The following is a 27305-nucleotide window of genomic DNA, read 5'->3' on the forward strand; positions in this document are numbered from 1 at the left end:
TTATTCAGACTGGAGATCAGAGAGAAAAATAACAGGAATCAGGGTAAATCCACACTGTTTTTAAGAATAAGATCATTCACAATAATAATGTACAGCACGGGACATTCAAGAAACACAACTTCAGTTCATACAGGAGGCAAAATTCTATTGATGCTGTAAATCTGAAATATGAATAAAATATGTGGAAAATCTCAGAAGGACAGGCAGCATCTGTGAAGAAACAGATTTAGTTTCAGTTCAATTAGATAAAATTAGAAATTGGAAGTGAATTAAATTGTTTTAAGTGACAGGGAGCTGGGGATGGGCGGGTGACAAGGAAAGAACAAAATGGAAGTGCCGGAGTGATTAAATGACAAAAAGGATGATGGTGAAAGGGAAGAGCACAGGATTCCCATGTCCTTACCCTGAGTCATGCTGTGGAGATGCCGGCGTTGGACTGGGGTAAGCACAGTAAGAAGTCTCACAACACCAGGTTAAAGTCCAACACGTTTATTTGGTAGCAAATACCATAAGCTTTCGGAGCAATGCTTATGGTATTTGCAATGCTCCGAAAGCTTATGGTATTTGCTACCAAATAAACCTGTTGGACTTTAACCTGGTGTTGTGAGACTTCTTACTGTGCTTACCCTGAGTCACAGGGAGGGACATGGGATGGTCAGTGGCTCAGGAATGGAGTGTGTGGTGGGGTTGAAGATGATGAGAGAGAAACCTTTTTCACGATGCCAGTGGTTCGGGTCTGGAATGTACAGTCTGGAAGTGTGGTGGGGGCAGGCTGATTCGAGGCATCACAGAGGGCAGTCGATGAACAATCGAATGAAATAACGTGTAAAGATACGAAGAGAAGGCAGTAGAATGAGACAAATTCCTAATCCTAGTTTGGTGAGCCGGTGCAGACACATTTCGCCTCGTGGTACTCCGCAATAATTCTGTGAAGATAATGGTTGGAAATGTATCGGCATTTTAACTGGAAGCTGGTGATGTTGCAGTGTCAACAGGGTTAGGTAATTTAGCCAGTGTCCACAAAGGGCCATTGGTATCTCTCTCAGATAGAATCAGAGAATTGTTACAGAGCAGAAGGAGACCATTCGGCCCATGCTCTCTGCACCGACTCTCTGAATGAGCAATTTACGAAGTGTCATTCCCCCAAATTCTCCCCGTAACCCTGCACAATCTTCCTTTTCAGATCATAATCCAATTCCCTTTGGAAATTTTCAACTGAACGTGTCTCCACCACACTCTCAGACAGTGAACTCCAGCCCTTAACCACTCGCTGCAGGGGAAGTCCCGGTTCAGGCAATGCTGGCATGGGCAGCACTTTGATAGGCAGCAGCTCTGGAGAGACCAGTGAGGAAGACCTGGTTAAGAACACAGGGCTGGAATGGGAGGAGAAAGGTTAAACTCAATTCAATGATGCACTTGGCAACACTTGGTACTCTTCCCCAAGGCTACGTGAGTCTGGAGCAAATTTCTGTTCTCTCAGGACTGGACAGTATCTGCCACATCAATCCAAGTATATCGGGATGGAGATTACTGGAGACCTGAGTAGGCGTGGGTTATATGGTTGCATGAGGCAAAAGGATGAATAACTTGCCAAGTTCTGACAAGGTGGTGAAGCATTTTATAGCATATAATCTGAGGCATATGGGGTCGAATGAGAATGAAAGTGAAATGGTAGAAAGGCCATCCCCACACAGACACAGGCAATGCCCAGAAAGCAGCATCGACTGTCAGAGACATGTCAGCCTCTCTCTGCAGGGTTCTAGTTAGTCAGATAACTCTAGCACTGTGAGAATGGGATGGTCACAGGCAAGAGGCTTTCCCTGTGTAGACATGATGGTCAGTCAGGTTCTCACCAGCATAGGCTTGTGTCTTTGATGGGAGAGTAACAATGGAACTTTATGTGCCTGTAGAAGAGAGCACGAAACGTCAGGGAATGAAGTAAAAATGATGACAGCGTCCAGATCGAGTAATCCTTACACGTAGAATTAGCAGTGCTGGAGCTGGGAGAACAGCAGATAGTGTGGGAAATCGCTGATTGTGATACTGGTTGTGGAACTGAGAGTGTGCGGTCGAATGGATGGACACAGGAGACTCTCTGGTGCCTGCAACACACAGAGCTTGTGTGCCCATCACCGGTCACATGGAACCGGCTGAAGGACGTGTTGGAATGTACATTTTGTTACAAACTATGTCTTGAAGAAATATACTGAATATTGAAGGATATTGAATTTGATGATCAGCCATGAACAAAATGAATGGTGTAGCAGGACTCGAAGGGCCGAATGGCCGACTCCTGCTTCTAGTTTCTATTTTAATCATGTTTCTCTGCAGGTTATGTTGTCGGCACCGTGCTGTCTGTAGCCGGTTTCCTTTATTGTTACTGAAGCAGTATAATTGACATCATGTTGATTTTAATCTGAACTAATGCAGTGTTCTGTTGTTTCAGTGTTTCCCCTGGGATGGCAGAGTAGAGCTTGATTACGGGTGATTGACAGGTTATGTCATGTGACTGAGGGACAGCTATTTTCCACAGAACATTCTAGTTTCAGTTCTGCTTTCAGAAGCTGCTTGAAGTTCAGACAAACAGCAGTGCTGTTTCCCTCTCTGAAGTTGGAGTTTTTGCTGTTTAAGTGTTGCTGTGTTGGAAGCTGTCAGAGACTGGGGTTACCTCTCTGCGGTAGGGCTGTTCGGAGGCGACATCCTTCTCTGAAAACAATTGTCTGTTGGCTGTCCAGGAGTGTTAAAAAGCTGGAAATCGGCATCACGTGAGCTTACTTGTTTTTGTGCTAACTAATGTTGGAGAAGGGTGGATGTCTGTGGGTATTGCTTTATATTGGAACAACAGAGATAGCTAGCTGTTAAGAGTTATACTGTGTCATGTTTAAGTGTTGCAATTGGTGAAGGTTATGCTAATTCTTGTTGTTATATTCTAACTGCATTCTTAAATAAACTGTGTTTGATAAAAGCATCCAAGTGGGTCACTTGATTCATACCTGGAGTGAAACACCTCATGCTCATCAATGCCAAAATCAAATGTAAAACCAAGGGTCCAGTCTAACCTCACAAAACACCTTGGAGTTTCTGGTCTGCATCTTAACAATTGCCTCCATTCACTCTTTACTCTTCCTCACAAATCAAGGGCTGTGTGACTGGGTGACGTGTGTCCCCCTGTCAGCATGTGAACGGGTCCTCAGTCACCGTCACATTATTCCCCTACACCCAGGGCACAGAAATCAATGTGATTGACATTCCACTGCATTGGGATCAGAGAGGGAGAAATCACAGGAATCAGTGAAAATTCAGGTTCTGGTTCATAACTTCCAACCCCTGGGCCTTTAGAGAGTTTTTCAGCACAGAAAGAGGCCCTTCGGCCCATCGTGTCTGTGTTAGCCATCAAGCAGCAATCTATTCTAACCCATTGCCAGCACTTGCTCCATAGCCTTGTCTGCTGCGACATTTCAAGCGCTTGTCTGAATGCTTCTTAAATGTTGCGAGTGTTCCTGACTCCACCGCCCTTTCAGACAGTGAGATCCAGATTCCCACCACCCTCTGGGTGAAAAACCTTTTCCACAGAACCATAGAATCCCCACTCTGCAGAAGGCTCCCAATCGCCTCATCGACTCTGCACTAACTGTCCGAAAATGCCAGGCCCACACAACTGCTTATCACTGGACATTTATCATGACAAATCCACTGAAACTACATATCTTTGGACATGAAATGATAATTTAGCATGGTCGATCCACCTAACCTACACATCTTTGGACTGTGTGAGGAAACCAGAGTACCTGATGGAAACACGCACACATGGGGGGAACATGCAAGCTCCACACAGGCAGTCACCCGAGGCCCGAATTAAACAAAGGTCCCTGACGTTGTGAGGCAGCAATGCTAACCACTGTGCCATCTTCAATTCTCCTCTGAAACTCCTGCCCAATGCCTTAAATCTATGCCCCGGGTTATTGTCTCCTAAAACAAAGGGGAAAGGTTTATTTCTGTAATTTGATACAATTCCACATGGTCGTCCCCCAGCCTTCCCTGTCTGAAAAAAATAACAGGAGCATTGACATACAGATGGATCTGTGCGTACTTGTCCACTGATCCCTGAAAGTGGTAACACAGGTGGATAACTTGGTCAACAAGGCATGCAGCATGCTTGCTTCATTGGCCAGGGCATCAGGTATAAAAGTTGGCAAGTTATGTTACAGCTGTATTAAACTTTAGTTAGGCCCAACATGGAATATTGCGTGCAGTGCTGATCACCAGACAACCAGAAGGATGTGGCTGCTTTGGAGAAGGTGTAAAGAAGGTTTACAAGGATGTCGCCTGCTCTGGTTAAGGTATGAAGAGAAGTTGAATAAACTCGGATTGTTTTCACTGGAAAGACGGAGGCTGAGGGGCGACCTGATAGAGGCAGATATATGGTTGATAGTTGGAGTCTTTTCCCCAGGGTAGAAATGTCAACTACAAGACGGGACAGTTTGAAGGCAAGAGGGGGAAAGTTTAGAGGAGACGTGCGGGGAACATTTGCACATAGAGAGTGGTGGGTGCCTCGAATGCGCAGCCAGTGAAGTTGACGGAAGCAGGCACGTTCCCAATGTTCAAGGTTAATCTTGATAGAAACATGAACGGGAGACGAGCAGAGGAATAGAAACTGCGTATGAGCAATAAGTACTGGGTCTGAATAAGAATGAGGAGTCGCTGCAGGCTTGGTGGGCCGAAGGGCCTGTTACTGTGCTGCATGGCTCTTTGTTCTTCTTTGTACATGAATGTTAAAATCACCCGTGATTATTGCAGAATGTTTTTACAAGACCCCATTAATATTCCTGTGTCGGAGATTCTGAATATTGTTCGGGGCCTATAAATGATTCCTACAAGTGATCTTTTAACTTTGTTAATTCTTATCTCTCCCCAAACTGATTCTGCATCTTGATCATTGGAACTAAGTTCAGCTCTCGCTGCTGTACTGACATCTGTTACTAACAGCGAGACTCCACCACCATGTCCTGTCCTCCATTTACTGTCATCCACTCACTCTCCCCCCTTTCACAAATCAATGGATGCTGTGTCCGGGGAGAGCTGTGCACATCTGAGGAGGAGGAGAGAACCTCAGAGGGTGAACCATAACATTATTCCCCCACTCCCTCAACATAAGAAGTTGTGGGACTGAGGGAGGGAAATTTGTTACGGCTCTTCAGGGGGGTTTAAACTAATTTGTCAGGGGAGTGGGAAAAGGAGTTGTAGTCCAGAAGTCAGTGTTGAGGGTGGTGAGGTAATGGGGAAGATATCAGGGTCAAGGTTGGGTACCGGTAGACAGGAAGGTGGGTTGAAGTGTGTCTACTTCAATGCAAGGAGCATCCGGAACAAGGTAGATGAACTTGGGGCATGGATTGGTACTTGAGGCTACGATGTTGTGGCCATTACGGAGACGTGGGTAGAACAAGGACAGGAATGGTTGTTGGACGTTCCGGGGTATAGATGTTTCACTCAGTGTAGGGAAGCTGGTAAAAGAGGTGGAGGAGTGGCATTGTTAATCAAGGATAGTTTAACGGCTGCGGAAATGCACTTCGAGGGGCATCTGCACACTGGGGTAATATGGGCTGAGGTTAGAAATAGGAAAGGAGCGGTCACGTTGTTAGGAGTTTACTATAGGCCTCCAAATAGTAATCGAGATGTGGAGGAAGAAATTGCTAAGCAGATTATGGATATGTGTGAGGGTCACAGGGTAGTTGTCATGGGGGACTTTAACTTTCCAAATATTGATTGGAACCTTTGTAGGTCAAATAGTTCGGATGGGGCAGTTTTTGTGCAGTGTGTGCAGGAGGGTTTCCTGACACAATATGTGAATAGGCCGACAAGAGGTGAGGCCACATTGGATTTGGTACTGGGAAATGAACCCGGCCAAGTGTTAGATTTGGTTGTGGGAGAGCACTTTGGAGATAGTGACCACAATTCGGTGTCTTTTGTTATTGCAATGGAGAGGGATAGGGCCGTACGGCAGGGCAAGGTTTACAATTGGGGGAGAGGTAATTATGAAGCGATTAGGCAAGAATTAGGGGGCATAAGTTGGGAACAGAAACTGTCAGAGAAAGGAACGAATGAAAAGTGGAACTTTTTCAAGGAACAAATACTGGGTGTCCTTGATAGGTATGTCCCTGTCAGGCAGGGAGGAAATGGCCGAGTGAGGGAACCATGGTTCACGAAAGAGGTGGAATGTCTTGTGAAAAGGAAGAGGGAAGCTTATGTAGGGATGAGGAAACAAGGTTCAGATGGCTCAAAGAACAAAGAACAATACAGCACAGGAACAGGCCCTTCGGCCCTCCAAGCCTGCGCCGCTCCCCGGTCCAGGATTGAATCCTGAATCCAGGATCCCCGCCCAATTTTCCAGCCTATCTACATCCTAATATCCTATCCACCGAGCTGTCCCTCACAGCTACGATGCTTTGTTCATCACAACCTATTAACTCACCCCCACCCCCCCATTCCAGACCATGTGATCTCCAGGGAGAGGCGAAAACCCAGAGTGAAAACCCCAGGGCCAATCTGGGGAAAAGAAAATCTGGGAAATTCCTCTCCGACCCCCTGAGGCGATCGAAACGAGTCCAGGAGATCACACTGGCCCTGATCAGAAAATGCTTCCCAACCCTCTTCATTTCCACTTCTGCTTTACGAACACCATCTGAATTCCCTGCCCCCGAGACAGGTTCCCAACTATCCGCAGTCTCGCTCTGTACTGGCACCAGCAAGATGATCATAGAATGAAGCCTTGAAACGAGAAACAAAGAACAATTAGCCCGCGCCGCTCCCTGGTCCAAACTAGACCACTCTTTTGTATCCCTCCATTCCCACTCCGTTCATATAGCTGTCTAGATAAGTCTTAAACGTTCCCAGTGTGTCCGCCTCCACCACCTTGCCCGGCAACATATTCCAGGCCCCCACGACCCTCTGTGTAAAATATGTCCTTCTGATATCTGTGTTAAACTTCCCCCCCCTTCACCTTGAACCTATGACCCCTCGTGAACGTCACCACCGACCCGGGGAAAAGCTTCCCACCGTTCACCCTATCTATGCCTTTCATAATTTTATACACCTCTATTAAGTCTCCCCTCATCCTCCGTCTTTCCAAGGAGAACAACCCCAGTTTCCCCAATCTCTCCTCATAACCAAGCCCCTCCATACCAGGCAACATCCTGGTAAACCTCCTCTGTACTCTCTCCAAAGCCTCCACGTCCTTCTGGTAGTGCGGCGACCAGAACTGGACGCAGTATTCCAAATGCGGCCGAACCAACGTTCTATACATCTGCAACATCAGACCCCAACTTATATACTCTATGCCCCGTCCTATAAAGGCAAGCATGCCATATGCCTTCTTCACCACCTTCTCCACCTGTGACGTCACCTTCAAAGATCTGTGGACTTGCACACCCAGGTCCCTCTGCGTCGCTACACCCTTTATGGTTCTTCCATTTATCGTGTAGCTCCTCCCTACATTATTCCCACCAAAATGCATCACTTCGCATTTATCAGGATTGAACTCCATCTGCCATTTCTTTGCCCAAATTTCCAGCCTATCTATATCCTTCTGTAGCCTCTGTAGGCTCGATTGAGGGTTACAAGTTAGCAAGGAATGAGCTGAAAAAGGGGCTTAGGAGAGCTAGGAGGGGACATGAGAAGTCCTTGGCGGGTCGGATCAAGGAAAACCCCAAGGCTTTTTACTCTTATGTGAGGAGTAAAAGAATGACCAGGGTGAGGTTAGGGCCGGTCAAGGACAGTAGTGGGAACTTGTGTATGGAGTCAGTAGAGATAGGCGAGGTGATGAATGAATACTTTTCTTCAGTGTTCACCAAGGAGAGGGGCCATGTTTTTGAGGAAGAGAAGGTGTTACAGGCTAATAGGCTGGAGGAAATAGATGTTCGGAGGGAGGATGTCCTGGCAGTTTTGGATAAACTGAAGGTCGATAAGTCCCCTGGGCCTGATGAAATGTATCCTAGGATTCTTTGGCAGGCAAGGGATGAGATTGCAGAGCCTTTGGCTTTGATCTTTGGGTCCTCGCTGTCCACGGGGATGGTGCCAGAGGACTGGAGAATGGCGAATGTTGTTCCTCTGTTTAAGAAAGGGAATAGAAATGACCCTGGTAATTATAGACCGGTTAGTCTTACTTCGGTGGTTGGTAAATTGATGGAAAAGGTCCTTAGAGATGGGATTTACGACCATTTAGAAAGATGCGGATTAATCCGGGATAGTCAGCACGGATTCGTGAAGGGCAAGTCGTGCCTCACAAATTTGATAGAATTTTTTGAGGAGGTAACTAAGTGTGTTACCTTTATCGCGAGGGGGATAGAATATAAAAGCAGGGAGGTCTTGCTGCAACTGTACAAGGCACTGGTGAGGCCGCAACTGGAGTACTGTGTGCAGTTTTGGTCCCCTTATTTGCGAAAGGATATATTGGCCTTGGAGGGAGTGCAGAGAAGGTTCACCAGGTTGATACCGGAGATGAAGGGTGTGGCTTATGAGGAGAGATTAAACAGATTGGGTCTGTACTCGTTGGAGTTTAGAAGGATGAGGGGTGATTTTATAGAGACATATAAGATAATGAAGGGGCTGGATAGGGTAGAGGTGGAGAGATTCTTTCCACTTGGAAGGGAAACCAGAACTAGAGGGCACAGCCTCAAAATAAGGGGGGGCCGGTTCAGAACAGAGTTGAGGGGGAGCTTCTTCTCTCAGAGGGTGGTGAATCTCTGGAATTCTCTGCCCATTGAAGTGGTGGAGGCTTCCTCGTTGAATATGTTTAAATCACGGGTAGATAGTTTTCTGATCGATAAGGGAATTAGGGGATATGGGGAGCAGGCGGGTAAGTGGAACTGATTCGCTTCAGATCAGCCATGATCTTGTTGAATGGCGGGGCAGGCTCGAAGGGCCAGATGGCCGACTCCTGCTCCTATTTCTTATGTTCTTATGTGTTGATGAAGGTAGGGCAGTTGATGTCATATACATGGATTTTAGTAAGGCGTTTGATAAGGTCCCCCATGGTCGGCTTATGATGAAAGTGAGGAGGTGTGGGATAGAGGGAAAGTTGGCCGATTGGATAGGTAACTGGCTGTCTGATCAAAGACAGAGGGTGGTGGTGGATGGAAAATTTTCGGATTGGAGGCAGGTTGCTAGCGGAGTGCCGCAGGGATCAGTGCTTGGTCCTCTGCTCTTTGTGATTTTTATTAATAACTTAGAGGAGGGGGCTGAAGGGTGGATCAGTAAATTTGCTGATGACACCAAGATTGGTGGAGCAGTGGATGAGGTGGAGGGCTGTTGTAGGCTGCAAAGAGACATAGATAGGATGCAAAGCTGGGCTGAAAAATGGCAAATGGAGTTTAACCCTGATAAATGTGAGGTGATTCATTTTGGTAGGACTAATTTAAATGTGGATGACAGGGTCAAAGGTAGGGTTCTGAAGACTGTGGAGGAACAGAGAGATCTTGGGGTCCATATCCACAGATCTCTAAAGGTTGCCACTCAAGTGGATAGAGCTGTGAGAAGGCCTATAGTGTGTTAGCTTTTATTAACAGGGTGTTGGAGTTTAAGAGCCGTGGGGTTATGCTGCAACTATACAGGACCTTGGTGAGACCACATTTGGAATATTGTGTGCAGTTCTGGTCACCTCACTATAAGAAGGATGTGGAAGCGCTGGAAAGAGTGCAGAGGAGATTTACCAGGATGCTGCCTGGTTTGGAGGGTAGGTCTTATGAGGAAAGGTTGAGGGAGCTAGGGCTGTTCTCTCTGGAGCGGAGAAGGCTGAGGGGAGACTTAATAGAGGTTTATAAAATGATGAAGGGGATAGATAGAGTGAACGTTCAAAGACTATTTCCTCGGGTGGATGGAGCTATTACAAGGGGGCATAACTATAGGGTTCGTGGTGGGAGATATAGGAAGGATATCAGAGGTAGGTTCTTTACGCAGAGAGTGGTTGGGGTGTGGAATGGACTGCCTGCAGTGATAGTGGAGTCAGACAATTTAGGAACATTTAAGGGGTTATTGGATAGGCACATGGAGCACACCAGGATGATAGGGAGTGGGATAGCTTGATCTTGATTTCAGATAAAGCTCGGCACAACATCGTGGGCCGAAGGGCCTGTTCTGTGCTGTACTGTTCGACTGACATCCCATTGCTCAGGGATCAGAGAGAGAAGCAACAGGAGTCAGAGGAAAAGCAGTTTTCCTTATTCATAACTGACACCAATAGTAATGGGCAGTGTTTTTTATACAAATACCAGTGGTGAAATTAGATTGTTGAATATTCAGTTATTATAAACACAATCTCACACAGTCTGCTACTTACTCCAGTTCCTGTATTTTACAGTCCGGATTCCTCAGAGCCACAGACAGCAGTTTCACTCCGGAATCTCCCAGTTTATTGGAACCCAGATTCAGATCTATCAGTGAGCGGTTTGTACTGAGAGCAGAGGCCAAGTCCTCGGCACAAGAACCTGTGAGATAGTTATTATTCAGACTGGAGATCAGAGAGAGAAAAATAACAGGAATCAGGGTAAATCCACAGTGTTTTTAAGAATAAGATCATTAACAATAATAATGTACAGCGCGGGACATTCAAGAAACACAACTTCAGTTGATACAGAAGGCAAAATTCGATTGATGCTGTAAATCTGAAATATGAACAAATATGTTGGAGACTCTCATCAGGTCAGGCAATATCTGTGAAGATAGAAACAGATTTAGTTTCAGTTCAATTCGCGAAACATAGAAATTGGAAATAGCGGTGAATTAAATTGTTTTAAGTGACAGGGAGCTGGGGATGGGCGGGTGAAAAGGAAAGAACAAAATGCAAGTGCCAGACTGATTAAACGACAAAAAGGAAGATGGTGAAAGGGAAGAGCACAGGATTCCCATGTCCTTACCCTGAGTCACAGGGAGAGACATGGGATGGTCAGTGGCTCAGGAATGGAGTGTGTGGTGGGGTTGAAGATGATGAGAGAGAAACCTTTCTCACACTGCCAGTGGTTCGGGTCTGGAATTCACAGCCGGGAAGTGTGGTGGAGGTCGGCTGCATCGAAGCAGTCAAAAAGGAATTAGAGGATTATTTGAATATAAAGAATGAGCGAGGATACGAGAAAAACGCTGGAGAATAACTCAAATTCCTAATGCTAATTTGGTGAGCTGGTACAGATACGATGGGCCAAATGGCCTCATTGTGCACCGTAAGAATTCTGCGAAGATATTGGTTGGAAATGTATCGATATTTCAGCTGGAAGTTGGTGATGTTGCAGTGTGGACAGTGTTAGTAGCCATAGTCCCCAATAAAATGTTAATACTGATAGGCAAAGGGATCTGGGTGTACAGGTCCACAGATCACTGAAAGTGGCAATGCAGGTGGAGAAGGTAGTCAAGAAAGCATACGGCATGCTTGCCTTCATCGGCCGGGGCATTGAGTTTAAAAATTGGCAAGTCATGTTGCAGCTTTATAGAACCTTCGTTCGGCCGCACTTAGAATATAGTGTTCAATTCTGGTCGCCACTCTACCAGAAGGATGTGGAGGCTTTGGAGAGGGTACAGAAAAGATTGACCAGGATGTTGCCTGGTATGGAGGGCATTAGCTATGAGGAGAGGTTGGAGAAACTTGGTTTGTTCTCACTGGAGCGACGGAGGTTGAGGGGAGACCTGATATAGGTCGACAAGATTATGAGAGGCATGGACAGAGTGGATAGTCGGAAGTTTTTTCACAGGGTAGAAGAGTCAATTGCTAGGGGGGCACAGGTTTAAGGTGCGAGGGGCAAGGTTTAAAGGAGATGTACGAGGCAGATTGTTTACACAGAGTAGTGGGCGCCTGGAACTCGTTGCCGGGGGAGGTACTGGAAGCGGATATGGTGGTAACGTTTAAGGGGCGTCTTGACAAGTACATGAATAGGATGGGAATAGAGGGATATGGTCCCCGGAAGGGTAGGGGGTATTAGTTAAGTCAGGCAGCATGGTGGGTGCAGTCTTGGAGGGCCGAAGGGCCTGTTCCTGTGCTGTAATTTTCTTTGTTCTTTGTGTTTCTCTCCAATAGAGAGAGAGACAATTTGTTCCATGTAGCTTCAGGGATACAATTTAATAAACGTGCGGCAATGGGAGGAGATGGGATTCCATGAACCCCACAGCCGGTAAGAGGACCAAACCCTCAGATTTAGCATCATTCTACATCACACTCTAAACACCAAACCAAATGAACTCACCAACTCCACATATAACCAAACAGGCACATAAATATCTGACAGGTTAGGGGAATCCGTCCACTCAGGCAGCACAGGCAGAATCACTGAATTGTTACAGAGCAGGAGGAGGCCATTCGGCCCATTGTGTCTGCACTGACTCTCCGAATGAGCAACTCACTAAGTGTCATTCCCCCACTTTCCCCCAAAACCCTGTGCATTCCAGAGCTTAACCACTGGCTGCGGGGGAAGGCCCCATTCAGCCAAAGCTGGCACCAGATTTAAAGGCAGCCAGCCGCACTTTTAAAGGCTCTGAAGGGAGCAGTGAGGGAGCCCTGGTTAATGAACAAAGAGCTGAAATGGCAGAAGGCAGATTAAACCCAATTCGCTGACACTTCCCTGGAAATTCTCAAGGTTATATCGGTTTGGAGGGAGGTTCTGTTCCCTCAGGAGTGGAGGACGAGACCTGTCACATCAACCCAAGCAAGTCTGGATAGAAACTGCCGAGGGCCAGAGCAGGCAGCACGTGGCTGCAGTGAGGCAAAAGGATCAATAACCTGATATGTTCTGACAAGGTGAGCGTTAAACTTACAGGCTGATATGTGAATAAGGATGAAAGAGGAATGGTGAAAAGAACATCTCCACCCAGACACTGGCAATGTCCAGACAGCAGCATCAATCTTCAGGAACATGTCAGCCTCTCTGTGAAGGATTCCGGTCAGTCAGAGATGACTGCTGCACTGCCGACACTGAGTGACCATCCTGGTGGTCCCATGATGGTCAGTCTGGCAGCATCATAGGCTTGTGTGTGTCTTTGATGGGTGAGTATCAATGGAAATTTATGTTCTTGTAGAAGAGGGCACTCAGCGTCAGAGAAGGAGCCAAGAGTGACAGTGTCTGGATTGTGTCATCCTTATGCCAATGGAAGATGCAGTGCTGGAGCTGGGAGACCTGGAGGCTGGGTGGGAAATCGCTGATGGTGAGATGGGTTGTGGATCCAGAGAGAGTGAGTGAGTGAATGGATGGGCACAGGAGAGGCTCTGCTGCTGAGTCCAAAATCTGGTGCTTGTGTGTCTTCCATTGATCACATGGAGCTCTGGGTTAGGAACAGTCTCCAGGACATGTTGGAATGTGTATTACTCTCTAACATTCTTCACTCTCTCACAAATCAACAGCTGCTGCGAGAGGGAGACAAGTGTCTACCTCAGAAGAAGAGGAGGGGTTCACAGAGGGTGCTCTGTCACATTATTCCCCATAATCTCCACCAGAGCTGATACTGCCTCACACGATTCGCAAAGGGGTTACAATCTGGCAGCACAGAGCAGCACACACAAACCTGAGCAGCTGATGAAGGCAGGAATAGCTGAGTTCACTCACACTCGAGGGAACAGGTCATTGTCAGCTTCAGGAAGATGAAATGTGACTGGAGTCTTTAACAAGGCAGCAGATACTGGAGCTGCAGCGTAGGATACTTTAACATTTGGTGGAGTTTCCAAAGGCTGTGTGTATCCATACACAAAGGATGGAGGAGTCAATCCAGGCCAGCAGTGTTACCATGTCTCAGGTCTGAGCACAAATAGCATCCTCCACAGAGAGATTGGTGACCTTCATGGAGAGTCACATCCAGCCTATCACCCACAGGAAATACACATGAACCTGCATGTTCTCACCACCTCCATGAGCTCTGTGGAACACGGGCTGCGGGAGGGGTGGAAAAATGTGCCTGGAGTAACTGTCAGGACCTCCCCAGCTGAGCAGAGAGGGTCCAGTTTGCCCTGAATGGATCGAGGAGCGGCTGCCTGCAGCATTTGGGAGCTCCTCTCAGGATGCCTCTGGTGTGGGCAGTGGGTCCCCTTCTGCTCCGACTGTGACACAAACACCTCACGAAGCTATGATGACGGAGACAACTCCAGCATCTGTGCAGAGGACCCGCAGTCGGCCGGATCCTTCCAGGACTCAGGAAATCCGAGGACAAAGGCCACGGTCATCGAAATTCCCAGAGGAGAGGAGAGAGGTAAGATGCTGCCTGCAGCTCAGCGGAAAGTGCGGGGATGGCGGTGGTTGTCATGGTGGGGTTGCTTCCTTGGGTTTCACAGGATTATACTTTGTTATTACTGGTCACTTTGTTATGTCTGTATTTTCAGTAAATTCAGAGATGGAGCACCACTAAAAAAATCCTTCACCATATCACTGTGTCTTTAACAGTTCACTGGGAATGTGAGATGGGAAATACAGCACTGAATCAGGTCAATACAATTCCAATACCTTTGTTTTAAGTCGTGACGGCTCCAGGGAAATTATAAAACATTCACAGAAACAGCAACAGGGCTGGAGATGGTGAAGATTTATTACACGGAATGGCTGTGTGAGAGACTCATGCAAAACATGTCTGTATCACTGAATCTCGATCCTCCCTGACACATATCCCATGTCCCTGGCCTGTGGTCCATGGGGTTCCTCATCATGAAGCATCTGGTCAACATTGTATTGCATCACACTTTCTTCAAAGCTTCTCCACTCTAGATCCAGGTTGGATGGAACACAGCACAACACCTGGACATTTGAAACCCCTGCTGGGTATATTGAAGGGCTCCATCAGATCTATCTTTAGAAACCTTATGGCCTGCTCAATGGTCACTCAAGTTGCCCTGGAGCAGCTGTGTGTCTCTCATCTGTAACTATGTTTGGGCACAATTACCCATCCCCTCAGTGGGTAGCGCTGGTCTTTCTTAATTCTTTCATGGGATGATGGTGTCACTGGCAATGCCAACACTTGTTCCCATCCACAATTGTCCCTGAGAAAGGGATGGTGAACCATCTTGTTAAATTCTGAAGACCCTCTGGTACAATGCCGCTAGGAAGGGACATCCAGGATTATGATCCCACGTCAGTGATGGAAAAGCAATATATTCCAAGTCAGGTTGGTGTCTGGCTTGGGAGGGAATCTGAAGGTGGTTGGTGTTCCATTCTTCTGATATTCTTGCCCATCTAGGTGATAGAAACGTCTTCCTATTTTCTATCACCTAACCAGCACAGGCTTGTGTCTTTGATGGGAGAGTAACAATGGAATTTTATGTGCCTGTAGAAGAGAGCACGAAACGTCAGGAAATGAACTACAAATGGTGGCAGTGTCCAGATCTTGCCATCCTTACACCGAGAAGCAGCTGCACTGGAGCTGGGAGAACAGCAGATAGTGTGGGAAATCGCTGATTGTGATACTGGTTGTGGATCTGAGAGCGAGCAGTAGAATGGATGGACACAGGAGACTCTCCGGCACCTGCAACACATAGAGCTTGTGTGCCCATCACTGGTCACATGGAACCGGCTGAAGGACGTGTTGGAATGTACATTTTGTTACAAACTATGTCTTGAAGAAATATACTGAATATTGAAGGATATTGAATTTGATGATCAGCCATGAACAAAATGAATGGTGTAGCAGGACTCGAAGGGCCGAATGGCCGACTCCTGCTTCTAGTTTCTATTTTAATCATGTTTCTCTGCAGGTTATGTTGTCGGCACCGTGCTATCTGTAGCCGGTTTCCTTTATTGTTACTGAAGCAGTATAATTGACATCATGTTGATTTTAACCTGAACTAATGCAGTGTTCTGTTGTTTCAGTGTTTCTCCTGGGATGGCAGAGTAGAGCTTGATTGCGGGTGATTGACAGGTTATGTCATGTGACTGAGGGACAGCTATTTTTCACAGAACATTCTAGTTTTAATTCTGCTTTCAGAAGCTGCTTGAAGTTAAGACAAACAGCAGTTCTGTTTCCCTCTCTGAAGTTGGAGTTTTTGCTGTTTAAGTGTTGCTGTGTTGGAAGCTGTCAGAGACTGGGGTTACCTCTCCGCGGTTGGGCTGTTCGGAGGCGACATCCTTCTCTGAAAACAATTGTCTGTTGGCTCTCCGGAAGTGGTAAAAAGCTGGAAATCGGCATCACGTGAGCTTACTTGTTTTTGTGCTTACTAATGTTGGAGAAGGGTGTATGTCTGTGGGTATTGCTTTATATTGGAACAACAGAGATAGCTAGCTGTTAAGAGTTATACTGTGTCATGTTTAAGTGCTGCAATTGGTGAAGGTTATGCTAATTCTTGTTGTTATATTCCAACTGCATTCTTAAATAAACTGTGTTTGATAAAAGCATCCTAGTGGGTCACTTGATTCATACCTGGAGTGAAACACCTCATGCTCATCAATGCCAAAATCAAATGTAAAACCAAGGGTCCAGTCTAACCTCACAAAACACCTTGGAGTTTCTGGTCTGCATCTTAACAATTGCCTCCATTCACTCTTTACTCTTCCTCACAAATCAAGGGTTGTGTGACTGGGTGACGTGTGTCCCCCTGTAAGCATGTGAACGGGTCCTCAGTCACCGTCACATTATTCCCCTACACCCAGGGCACAAAAATCAATGTGATTGACATTCCACTGCATTGGGATCAGAGAGAGAGAAATCACAGGAATCAGTGAAAATTCAGGTTCTGGTTCATAACTTCCAACCCCTGGGCCTTTATAGAGTTTGTCAGCACAGAAAGAGGCCCTTCGGCCCATCGTGTCTGTGTCAGCCATCAAGCAGCAATCTATTCTAACCCATTTCCAGCACTTGCTCCATAGCCTTGTCTGCTGCGGCATTTCAAGTGCTTGTCTGAATGCTTCTTAAATGTTGCGAGTGTTTCCGACTCCACCACCCTTTCAGACAGTGAGATCCAGATTCCCACCACCCTCTGGGTGAAAAAACTTTTCCACAGAACCATAGAATCCCCACTGTGCAGAAGGCTCCCAATCGCCCCATCGACTCTGCACTGACTGTCCGAAAAAGCCAGGCCCACACAACTGCTTATCACTGGACATTTATCATGGCAAATCCACTGAAACTACATATCTTTGGACACGAAATGATAATTTAGCATGGTCGATCCACCTAACCTACACATCTTTGGACTGTGGGAGGAAACCAGAGTACCTGACGGAAACACGCACACATGGGGGGAACATGCAAGTTCCACACAGGCAGTCACCCGAGGCCCGAATTAAACAAAGGTCCCTGACGTTGTGAGGCAGCAATGCTAACCACTGTGCCATCTTCAATTCTCCTCTGAAACTCCTGCCCAATGCCTGAAATCTATGCCCCGGGTTATTGTCTCCTAAAACAAAGGGGAAAGGTTTATTTCTGTAATTTGATTCAACTCCACATGGTCGTTCCCCAGCCTTCCCTGTCTGAAAACAATAACAGGAACATTGACATACAGCTGGATCTGTGCGTACTTGTCCACTGATCCCTGAAAGTGGTAACACAGGTGGATAACTTGGTCAACAAGGCATGCAGCATGCTTGCTTCATTGGCCAGGGCATCGAGTATAAAAGTTGGCAAGTTATGTTACAGCTGAATTAAACTTTAGTTAGGCCCAACATGGAATATTGCGTGCAGTGCTGATCGTCAGACAACCAGAAGGATGTGGCTGCTTTGGAGAAGGTGCAAAGAAGGTTTACAAGGATGTCGCCTGCTTTGGTTAAGGTATGAAGAGAAGTTGAATAAACTCGGATTGTTTTCACTGGAAAGACGGAGGCTGAGAGGCGACCTGATAGAGGCAGATATCTGGTCGATAGTTGGAGTCTTTTCCCCAGGGTGGAAAGATCAACTACAAGACGGGACAGTTTGAAGGCAAGAGGGGGAAAGTTTAGAGGAGACGTGCGGGGAAAGGTTTCACTTGGAGAGTGGTGGGTGCCTCGAATGCACAGCCAGTGAAATTGACGGAAGCAGGCACGTTCCCAATGTTCAAGGTTAATCTTGATAGAAACATGAACGGGAGATGAGCAGAGGAATAGAAGCTGCGTCTGAGCAATAAGTACTGGGTCTCAATAAGAATGAGGAGTCGCTGCAGGCTTGGTGGGCCGAAGGGCCTGTCACTGTGCTGCATGGCTCTTTGTTCTTCTTTGTACATGAATGTTAAAATCACCCGTGATTATTGCAGAATGTTTATACAAGACCCCATTAATATTCCTGTGTCCTGTGTCGAAGATTCTGAATATTGTTCGGGGCCTATAAATGAATCCCACAAGTGATCTTTTAACTTTGTTAAATCTTATCTCTACCCAAACTGATTCTGCATCTTGATCATTGGAACTAAGTTCAGCTCTCGCTGCTGTACTGACATCTGTTACTAACAGCGAGACTCCACCACCATGTCCTGTCCTCCATTTACTGTCATCCACTCACTCTCCCCCTTTTCACTAATCAATGGATGCTGTGTCCGGGGAGAGCTGTGCACATCTGAGGAGGAGGAGAGAACCTCAGAGGGTGAACCATAACATTATTCCCCCACTCCCTCAACATAAGGATTTGTGGGACTGACATCCCATTGCTCAGGGATCAGAGAGATAAGCAACAGGAATCAGAGGAAAAGCAGTTTTCCTGATTCATAACTGACGCCAATAGTAATGGGCAGTGTTTTTTATACAAATACCAGTGGTGAAATTATATTGTTGAATATTCAGTTATTATAAACACAATCTCACACAGTCTGCTACTTACTGCAGTTTCTGTATTTTACATTCCGGATTCCTCAGAGCCACAGACAGCAGTTTCACTCCGGAATCTCCCAGGTTATTGGAACCCAGATTCAGATCTATCAGTGAGCGGTTTGTACTGAGAGCAGAGGCCAGGTCCTCGGCACAAGAATCTGTGAGAGCGTTACCATGGAGACTGGAGATCAGAGAGAGAAAAATAACAGGAATCAGGGTAAATCCACAGTGTTTTTAAGAATAAGGTCATTAACAATAATAATGTACAGCGCGGGACATTCAAGAAACACAACTTCAGTTCATACAGAAGGCAAAATTGTATTGATGCTGTAAATCTGAAATATGAATGAATATGTTGGAGACTCTCATCAGGTCAGGCAATATCTGTGAAGATAGAAACAGATTTAGTTTCAGTTCAATTCGCGAAACATAGAAATTGGAAATAGCGGTGAATTAAAGTGTTTTAAGTGACAGGGAGCTGGGGATGGGCGGGTGACAAGGAAAGAACAAAATGGAAGTGCCGGAGTGATTAAATGACAAAAAGGAAGATGGTGAAAGGGAAGAGCACAGGATTCCCATGTCCTTACCCTGAGTCACAGGGAGGGACATGGGATGGCCAGTGGCTCAGGAATGGAGTGTGTGGTGGGGTTGAAGATGATGAGAGAGAAACCTTTCTCACACTGCCAGTGGTTCGGGTCTGGAATTCACAGCCGGGAAGTGTGGTGGAGGTCGGCTGCATCGAAGCAGTCAAAAAGGAATTAGATGATTATTTGAATATAAAGAATGAGCTAGGATACGAGAAAAACGCTGGAGAATGACTCAAATTCCTAATGCTAATTTGGTGAGCTGGTGCAGACACGATGGGCCAAATGGCCTCATTGTGCTCCGTAAGAATTCTGTGAAGATAATGGGTCGAAATGTATCGATATTTCAACTGGAAGTTGGTGATGTTGCAGTGTGGACAATGTTAGTCGCCATAGTCCTCAATAAAATATTAATACTGATAGGCAAAGGGATCTGGGTGTACAGGTCCACAGATCACTGAAAGTGGCAATGCAGGTGGGGAAGGTAGTCAAGAAGGCATACGGCATGCTTGCCTTCATCGGCCGGGGCATTGAGTTTAAAAATTGGCAAGTCATGTTGCAGCTTTATAGAGCCTTCGTTCGGCCGCACTTAGAATATAGTGTTCAATTCTGGTCTCCACTCTACCAGAAGGATGTGGAGGCTTTGGAGAGGGTACAGAAAAGATTGACCAGGATGTTGCCTGGTATGGAGGGCATTAGCTATGAGGAGAGGTTGGAGAAACTTGGTTTGTTCTCACTGGAGCGACGGAGGTTGAGGGGAGACCTGATATAGGTCGACAAGATTATGAGAGGCATGGACAGAGTGGATAGTCGGAAGCTTTTTCACAGGGTAGAAGAGTCAATTGCTAGGGGGGCACAGGTTTAAGGTGCGAGGGGCAAGGTTTAAAGGAGATGTACGAGGCAGATTTTTTCCACAGTAGTGGGCGCCTGGAACTCGTTGCTGGGGGAGGTAGTAGAAGCAGATATGGTGGTGACGTTTAAGGGGCGTCTTGACAAGTACATGAATAGGATGGGAATAGAGGGATATGGTCCCCGGAAGGGTAGGGGGTATTAGTTAAGTCAGGCAGCATGGTGGGTGCAGTCTTGGAGGGCCGAAGGGCCTGTTCCTGTGCTGTAATTTTCTTTGTTCTTTGTGTTTCTCTCCAATAGAGAGAGAGACAATTTGTTCCATGTAGCTTCAGGGATACAATTTAATAAACGTGCGGCAATGGGAGGAGATGGGATTCCATGAACCCCACAGCCGGTAAGAGGACCAAACCCTCAGATTTAGCATCATTCTACATCACACTCTAAACACCAAACCAAATGAACTCACCAACTCCACATATAACCAAACAGGCACATAAATATCTGACAGGTTAGGGGAATCCGTCCACTCAGGCAGCACAGGCAGAATCACAGAATTGTTACAGAGCAGGCGGAGGCCATTCGGCCCATCGTGTCTGCACTGACTCTCCGAATGAGCAACTCACTAAGTGTCATCCCCCCACCTTCCCCCAAATCCCTGTGCATTCCAGAGCTTAACCACTGGCTGCAGGGGACAGCACAATTCAGGCAATGCTGGCACCAGATTTAAAGGCAGCCAGCAGCACTTTTAAAGGCTCTGAAGGGAGCAGTGAGGGAGCCCTGGTTAATGACCAAAGAGCTGAAATGGCAGAAGGCAGATTAAACCCAATTCGCTGACACTTCCCCGGAAATTCTCAAGGATATATCGGTTTGGAGGGAGGCTCTGTTCCCTCAGGAGTGGAGGACGAGACCTGTCACATCAACCCAAGCAAGTCTGGATAGAAACTGCCGAGGGCCAGAGCAGGCAGCACGTGGCTGCAGTGAGGCAAAAGTATCAATAACCTGATATGTTCTGACAAGGAGAGTGTTAAACTTACAGGCTGATATGTGAATAAGGATGAAAGAGGAATGGTGGAAAGAACATCTCCACCCAGACACTGGCAATGTCCAGACAGCAGCATCAATCTTCAGGAACATGTCAGCCTCTCTGTGAAGGGTTCCGGTCAGTCAGAGATGACTGCTGCACTGCCGACACTGAGTGACCATCCTGGTGGTCCCATGATGGGCAGTCTGGCAGCACCATAGGCTTGTGTGTGTCTTTGATGGGTGAGTAACAATGGAAATTTATGTTCTTGTAGAAGAGGGCACTCAGCGTCAGAGAAGAAGCCAAGAGTGACAGTGTCTGGATTGTGTCATCCTTATGCCAATGGAAGATGCAGTGCTGGAGCTGGGAGACCTGGAGGCTGGGCGGGCAATGGCTGATGGTGAGATGGGTTGTGGATCCAGAGAGAGTGAGTGAGTGAATGGATGGGCACAGGAGAGACTCTGCTGCTGAGTCCATAACTTGGAGCTTGTGTGTTCATCATTGGTCACATGGAGCTCTGGGTTAGGAACAGTCAGAAGTTTAACAGCACCAGGTTAAAGTCCAACAGGTTTATTTGGTAGAAAATGCCACTAGCTTTCGGAGCGCTGCCCCTTCGTCAGGTGGAGTGTAGAAATGCTCACAAACAGGGCATACAGAGACACAAACTCAATTTACAGAATAATGACTGGAATGCAGTCTTTACAGATAATCAAGTCTTAAAGGTACAAACAGTGTGAGTGGAGGGAGCATTAAGCACAGGTTAAAGAGATGTGTATTGTCTCCAGACAGGACAGCCAGTGGGATTCTGCAAGTCCAGACAAGCTGTGGGCCATTCGGCCCATCAATCCTTCACTAACAACAATCCCGCCCAGGCCCTATAACAGTAACCCTACATATTAACTCTGCAAATCCCCCTGACATTAAGTGTCAATTTACCATCGCCGCTCAAACTAGCATGCACATCTTTGGCATGTGGGAGGAAACTGGAGTAACTGAAGGAAACCTGCGCAGACACGGAGAGTACATGCAAACTCCACACAATCTGTCACCCAAGGCCGGAATTGACACGGGTCTCTGGCGCTCTGAGTCAGCAGTGCTAACAGCGCTACCACCCTGCCGACCATGATCAGCCGTGGTTCGTCCCAATTGCAGTGAGTATCGGACGAATAATTTCTATATTTTTTCATAAAATAAGCCTGGCATGCCATGAAAGACTCAAGCCAACATTTTCTCAAATGTTTATAAAATACATTCATAAGGTGACCAAAACTATATACGTTACTTCAGCTGTGCTGTGACCACAAACCTATCAGATTTGTGACTGGCGACCTTTGCTCCCAGGCGAATTGTCCCTCATTGCCTTTTCTGTTGATTTGTCAAAGCTGTCGGATCTTATAATATGAAGTCATGTGATTGGATCAGGTTGGGGATTCTGAGAGTCAGCACACCCGAAGGTAGAAATTCAATACAGTTTGCAGTTGCCAATGACTGGACCTCAGAGGGTGAACCATAACATTATTCCCCCACTCCCTCGACATAAGGATCTGTGGGACTGACATCCCATTGCTCAGGGATCAGAGAGAGAAGCAACAGGAGTCAGAGGAAAAGCAGTTTTCCTGATTCATAACTGACGCCAATAGTAATGGGCAGTGTTTTTTATACAAATACCAGTGGTGAAATTATATTGTTGAATATTCAGTTATTATAAACACAATCTCACACAGTCTGCTACTTACCGCAGTTCCTGTATTTTACAGTCTGGATTCCTCAGAGCCACAGACAGCAGTTTCACTCCGGAATCTCCCAGTTTATTGTTACCCAGATTCAGATCTATCAGTGAGCGGTTTGTACTGAGAGCAGAGGCCAGGTCCTCGGCACAAGAATCTGTGAGATCGTTACCAGACAGACTGGAGATCAGAGAGAGAAAAATAACAGGAATCAGAGTAAATCCACAGTGTTTTTAAGAATGAGATCATGAACAATAATAATGTCCAGCGCGGGACATTCAATGAGTATTCTAACTGAGTGCAGTTAGACAGAGACACCAGGAGATGGAGACAGTGAGGGGGGTAACTGAGTGCAGTTAGACAGAGACACCAGGAGATGGAGACAGTGAGGGGTGTAACTGAGTGCAGTTAGACAGGGGCACCAGGAGATGGAGACAGTGAGTATTCTGAGTGCAGTTAGACAGAGACACCAGGAGATGGAGACAGTGAGGGGGGTAACTGAGTGCAGTTAGAAAGGGACACCAGGAGATGGAGACAGTGAGTATTCTAACTGAGTGCAGTTAGACAGAGACAACAGGAGATGGAGACAGTGAGTATTCTAACTGAGTGCAGTTAGACAGAGACACCAGGAGATGGAGACAGTGAGGGGGGTAACTGAGTGCAGTTAGACAGAGACACCAGGAGATGGAGACAGTGAGGGGGGTAACTGAGTGCAGTTAGACAGGGACACCAGGAGATGGAGACAGTGAGTATTCTGAGTGCAGTTAGACAGAGACACCAGGAGATGGAGACAGTGAGGGGGGTAACTGAGTGCAGTTAGACAGGGACACCAGGAGATGGAGACAGTGAGTATTCTGAGTGCAGTTAGACAGGGACACCAGGAGATGGAGACAGTGAGTATTCTAACTGAGTGCAGTTAGACAGGGACACCAGGAGATGGAGACAGTGAGTATTGTAACTGGGGCTCAGGAATGGTGTGTGTGGTGGGGTTGAAGATGATGCGACAGAAACCTTTCTCACACTGCCAGTGGTTCGGGTCTGGAATTCACAGCCGGGCAGTGTGGTGGAGGTCGGCTGCATCGAAGCAGTCAAAAAGGAATTAGATGATTTTTTGAAGATAGGCAATGAGCTACGAAAATGGATACGACAAAAAGGCTGGAGAATGACACGAATTTCGAATGTCAATTTGGTGAGCTGGTGCAGACACGATGGGCCAAATGGCCTCATTGTGCTCCGTAAGAATTCTGTGGAGACAGTGGTTGAAAATGTCATCAATATTTCAACTGGAAGTTGGTGATGTTGCCGTGTGGACAGTGTTAGTAGCCACAGTCCTCAATGAAATCTCTCCAATAGAAAGAGACACAATTTGGTACATGTCACTTCAGGGATACAACTTAGTAAACGTGGGGATATGGGAAGAGTTGGGACTCCATTAACCCCACAGCCAGTACGAGGACCAAACCCTCAACAACAGCGTCATTCTACATCACGCTGGAGAGACCGAACCAACTGAACTAACCAACTCCACACAGAGCCAGAACGGGCACAGTAAATGTCTGACAGGTTCGGGAAATCCGTCCACTCAGGCAGCACAGGCAGAATCACAGTATTGTTAGAGAGCAGAAGGAGGCCACTCGGCCCATCGTGTCTGCACTGACTCTCCGAATGAGCAATTCACTAAGTGGCATTCCCCCACCTTCCCCCAAATCCCTGCGCATTCCAGAGCTTAACCACTGGCTGCAGGGGACAGCACAATTCTGGCAATGCTGGCACCAGATTTAAACACAGTAAGAAGTTTAACAACACCAGGTTAAAGTCCAACAGGTTTATTTGGTAGCAAAAGCCACACAAGCTTTCGGAGCTCTTAGCCCCTTCCTCAGGTGAGTGGGAATTCTGTTCACAAACAGAGCTTATAAAGACACAGACTCAATTTACATGAATAATGGTTGGAATGCGAATACTTACAACTAATCAAGTCTTCAAGAAACAAAACAATGGGAGTGGAGAGAGCATCAAGACAGGCTAAAAAGATGTGTATTGTCTCCAGACAAGACAGCCAGTGAAACTCTGCAGGTCCACGCAACTGTGGGAGTTACAAATAGTGTGACATGAACCCAATATCCCGGTTGAGGCCGTCGTCGTGTGTGCGGAACTTGGCTATCAGTTTCTGCTCAGAGACAGAGACACCAGGAGATGGAGACAGTGAGTATTCTAACTGAGTGCAGTTAGACAGAGACACCAGGAGATGGAGACAGTGAGTATTGTAACTGAGTGCAGTTAGACAGAGACACCAGGAGATGGAGACAGTGAGGGGGGGTAACTGAGTGCAGTTCGACAGAGACACCAGGAGACGGAGACAGTGAGGGGGGTAACTGAGTGCAATTAGACAGGGACACCAGGAGATGGAGACAGTGAGTATTCTAACTGTGGCTCAGGAATGGAGTGTGTGGTGGGGTTGAAGATGATGTGAGAGAAACCTTTTTCACACTGACAATGGTGAGCTGCTACATTCCACCTTGTATATGGTAAAATACTGCCACTGTGCGTCAGTGGTAGAGACAGCCAATGTTTAGTTTGGTGAATGGCCAGCTGATCCAGTGGACTCCTTTTCCATGGATGAGCTTCTTCAGTGTTTTTGAAGCTGCAGTCAATCCAGCAAGATGAGCGGATTCCATCACACTGCTGACTTGTGCCTTGGAGATGGTGGGAAAAAATTTGGGAGACAGGAGGCGAGTTCCTCATCTCCGAATTCCCAGACTGTGATCTCCCCTTGGAGCCAGTGTTTACAGTTCAGTGTCTGTTCAATGGTCCCAGTGCGCCCCCACCACTCAGGATGTTGATGGTCGAGGATTCAGCGATGGTGCTGCCATTCAATGTAAAGGGAATTATGGTTAGATTCCCGTCTGTTGGAGATGGTCCTTGCCTGGCATTTGTGCAGTGAAACATTACTTGCCATTTATCAGGTTAAGCCTGAAAGTTCTTCAGAGCTTAAGACGCTAGCTCTGTCGAAGAGTCATCCAGATTCGAAGGGTTAGCTGTTCTCTCTCCACAGAAGCTGTCAGACATGCTGAGCCTTTCCAGCATTTTCTGTTTTGTTCAGGTCTTGCTGTTTATGGGCATGGACTGCTTCAGTCTCTGAGGAATTGTGAACAGTACTGAGCATTGTGCAATCATTAGTGAGCATCCTCACTACTGACATTATAATGGAAGGCAGGACATTGATAAAGCAATTGAAGGTGGTTGGGATTTGGACATCACCCTCAGGAACTCCTGCAGTGGTGTTCATGAGGCACTGGAAGGATGAAACTTTTCTGACGCTCAAGAGCAGACTGATGGAGCAGCAATTCATCAGATTGGATTTGCCCTGTTTTTTTCCACATTGTCCGGTAGATCCAGTACTGTACTGGAACAGCTTGGCTAGGGGAATGGCTAGTTATGGAGCACAATTCTTCAGTACCATTGCTGGGGTACAGCCAGGCTGACAGAGTTTGCAGCACGCCGCGCGTTCAGTCATTTCTTTACCTCACATGCAGTGAATCAAATGGTCATCTGTAATGTTGGGGACCTCAGGAGGAGGCCGAGATTAATCATTCTACTCAGCACTTCTGGCTGAAGATGGCACTGATGCTCTGGGTTCCCTCATCAGTAATGATGGAATTCTTGTAGCATGTTTATAGAATCATAGAATTCCCACAGTGTAGAAGGAGGCCCTTTGGCCCATCGAGTCCTCACCAATTCTTTGAAAGAATATCATATCCAGGCCCTATCTCTGTAACTCCACATATATGGCCCACTAATCCCCGGAACCTACACACCCAGAGATACCAAGGGACAACTTAGCATAGCCAATCAACCGAACCTGCACATCTTTGGACTGTGGGAGAAAATTGGAGTACCCAGAGGAGACCCACACAGACACTGGGAGAACGTGCAAACTCTCCACATAAAGTCAGCCAAGGCCGGAATTGAACCCTGGTACCAAGCGCTGTGAGGCAGCAGTGCTGACCACTGTGCCACCTTGTTGCCTAATGTAACCGGCATGTCCAACATTTTGTGGCATGTCTAACACTAGTTATGACTGGTTATGGCAAGACAGCAGATCTCTGATCTGATCCATTGGTTTTGGTGTGATTGAGCTTGGTCTATCATATGCTGCGTCCGCTCTGTGGTCTGGTGGCCGTGTGCTGGAGCTTCACATCTCATCTTTAGATAAACCCAAGTCTCATTTGGTAGTACATGTAAAGAAAATTAGTCGTAGTAACACAGTACTGGTTGCTGGGGAAAGCCACTGTCAGCTTCCGATAAATGAAAAGGTACAGTTCACCTCTCCTGCCTGTTTCCTGTCACTCAGATAACTTCATATCCAGGCTGCCTTTGCCTCTTTTATTTCATGGTCTCCAACTTT

General features: G+C 46.8%; 2 protein-coding genes across 2 annotated transcripts in view; both read right to left on the minus strand.

Moving 5' to 3' along the window:
• LOC144486005 (NACHT, LRR and PYD domains-containing protein 3-like) overlaps positions 1–27305 on the minus strand; it is a 142327-nt gene that overhangs the window by 10632 nt on the left and 104390 nt on the right. The gene's annotated exons all lie outside the window — the stretch shown is intronic.
• The window catches only part of LOC144485999 (uncharacterized), a 64271-nt gene continuing 54307 nt past the window's right edge, over positions 17342–27305 (minus strand). The window contains exon 6 of the mRNA XM_078204109.1: positions 17342–17476. Within this exon, the coding sequence (XP_078060235.1) occupies positions 17342–17476 (135 nt within the window). The remainder of the gene's footprint in view (positions 17477–27305) is intronic.

This window comes from Mustelus asterias, unplaced genomic scaffold (assembly GCF_964213995.1).
Source record: "Mustelus asterias unplaced genomic scaffold, sMusAst1.hap1.1 HAP1_SCAFFOLD_263, whole genome shotgun sequence".
In the NCBI taxonomy this organism is placed as follows: Eukaryota; Metazoa; Chordata; class Chondrichthyes; order Carcharhiniformes; family Triakidae; genus Mustelus; species Mustelus asterias.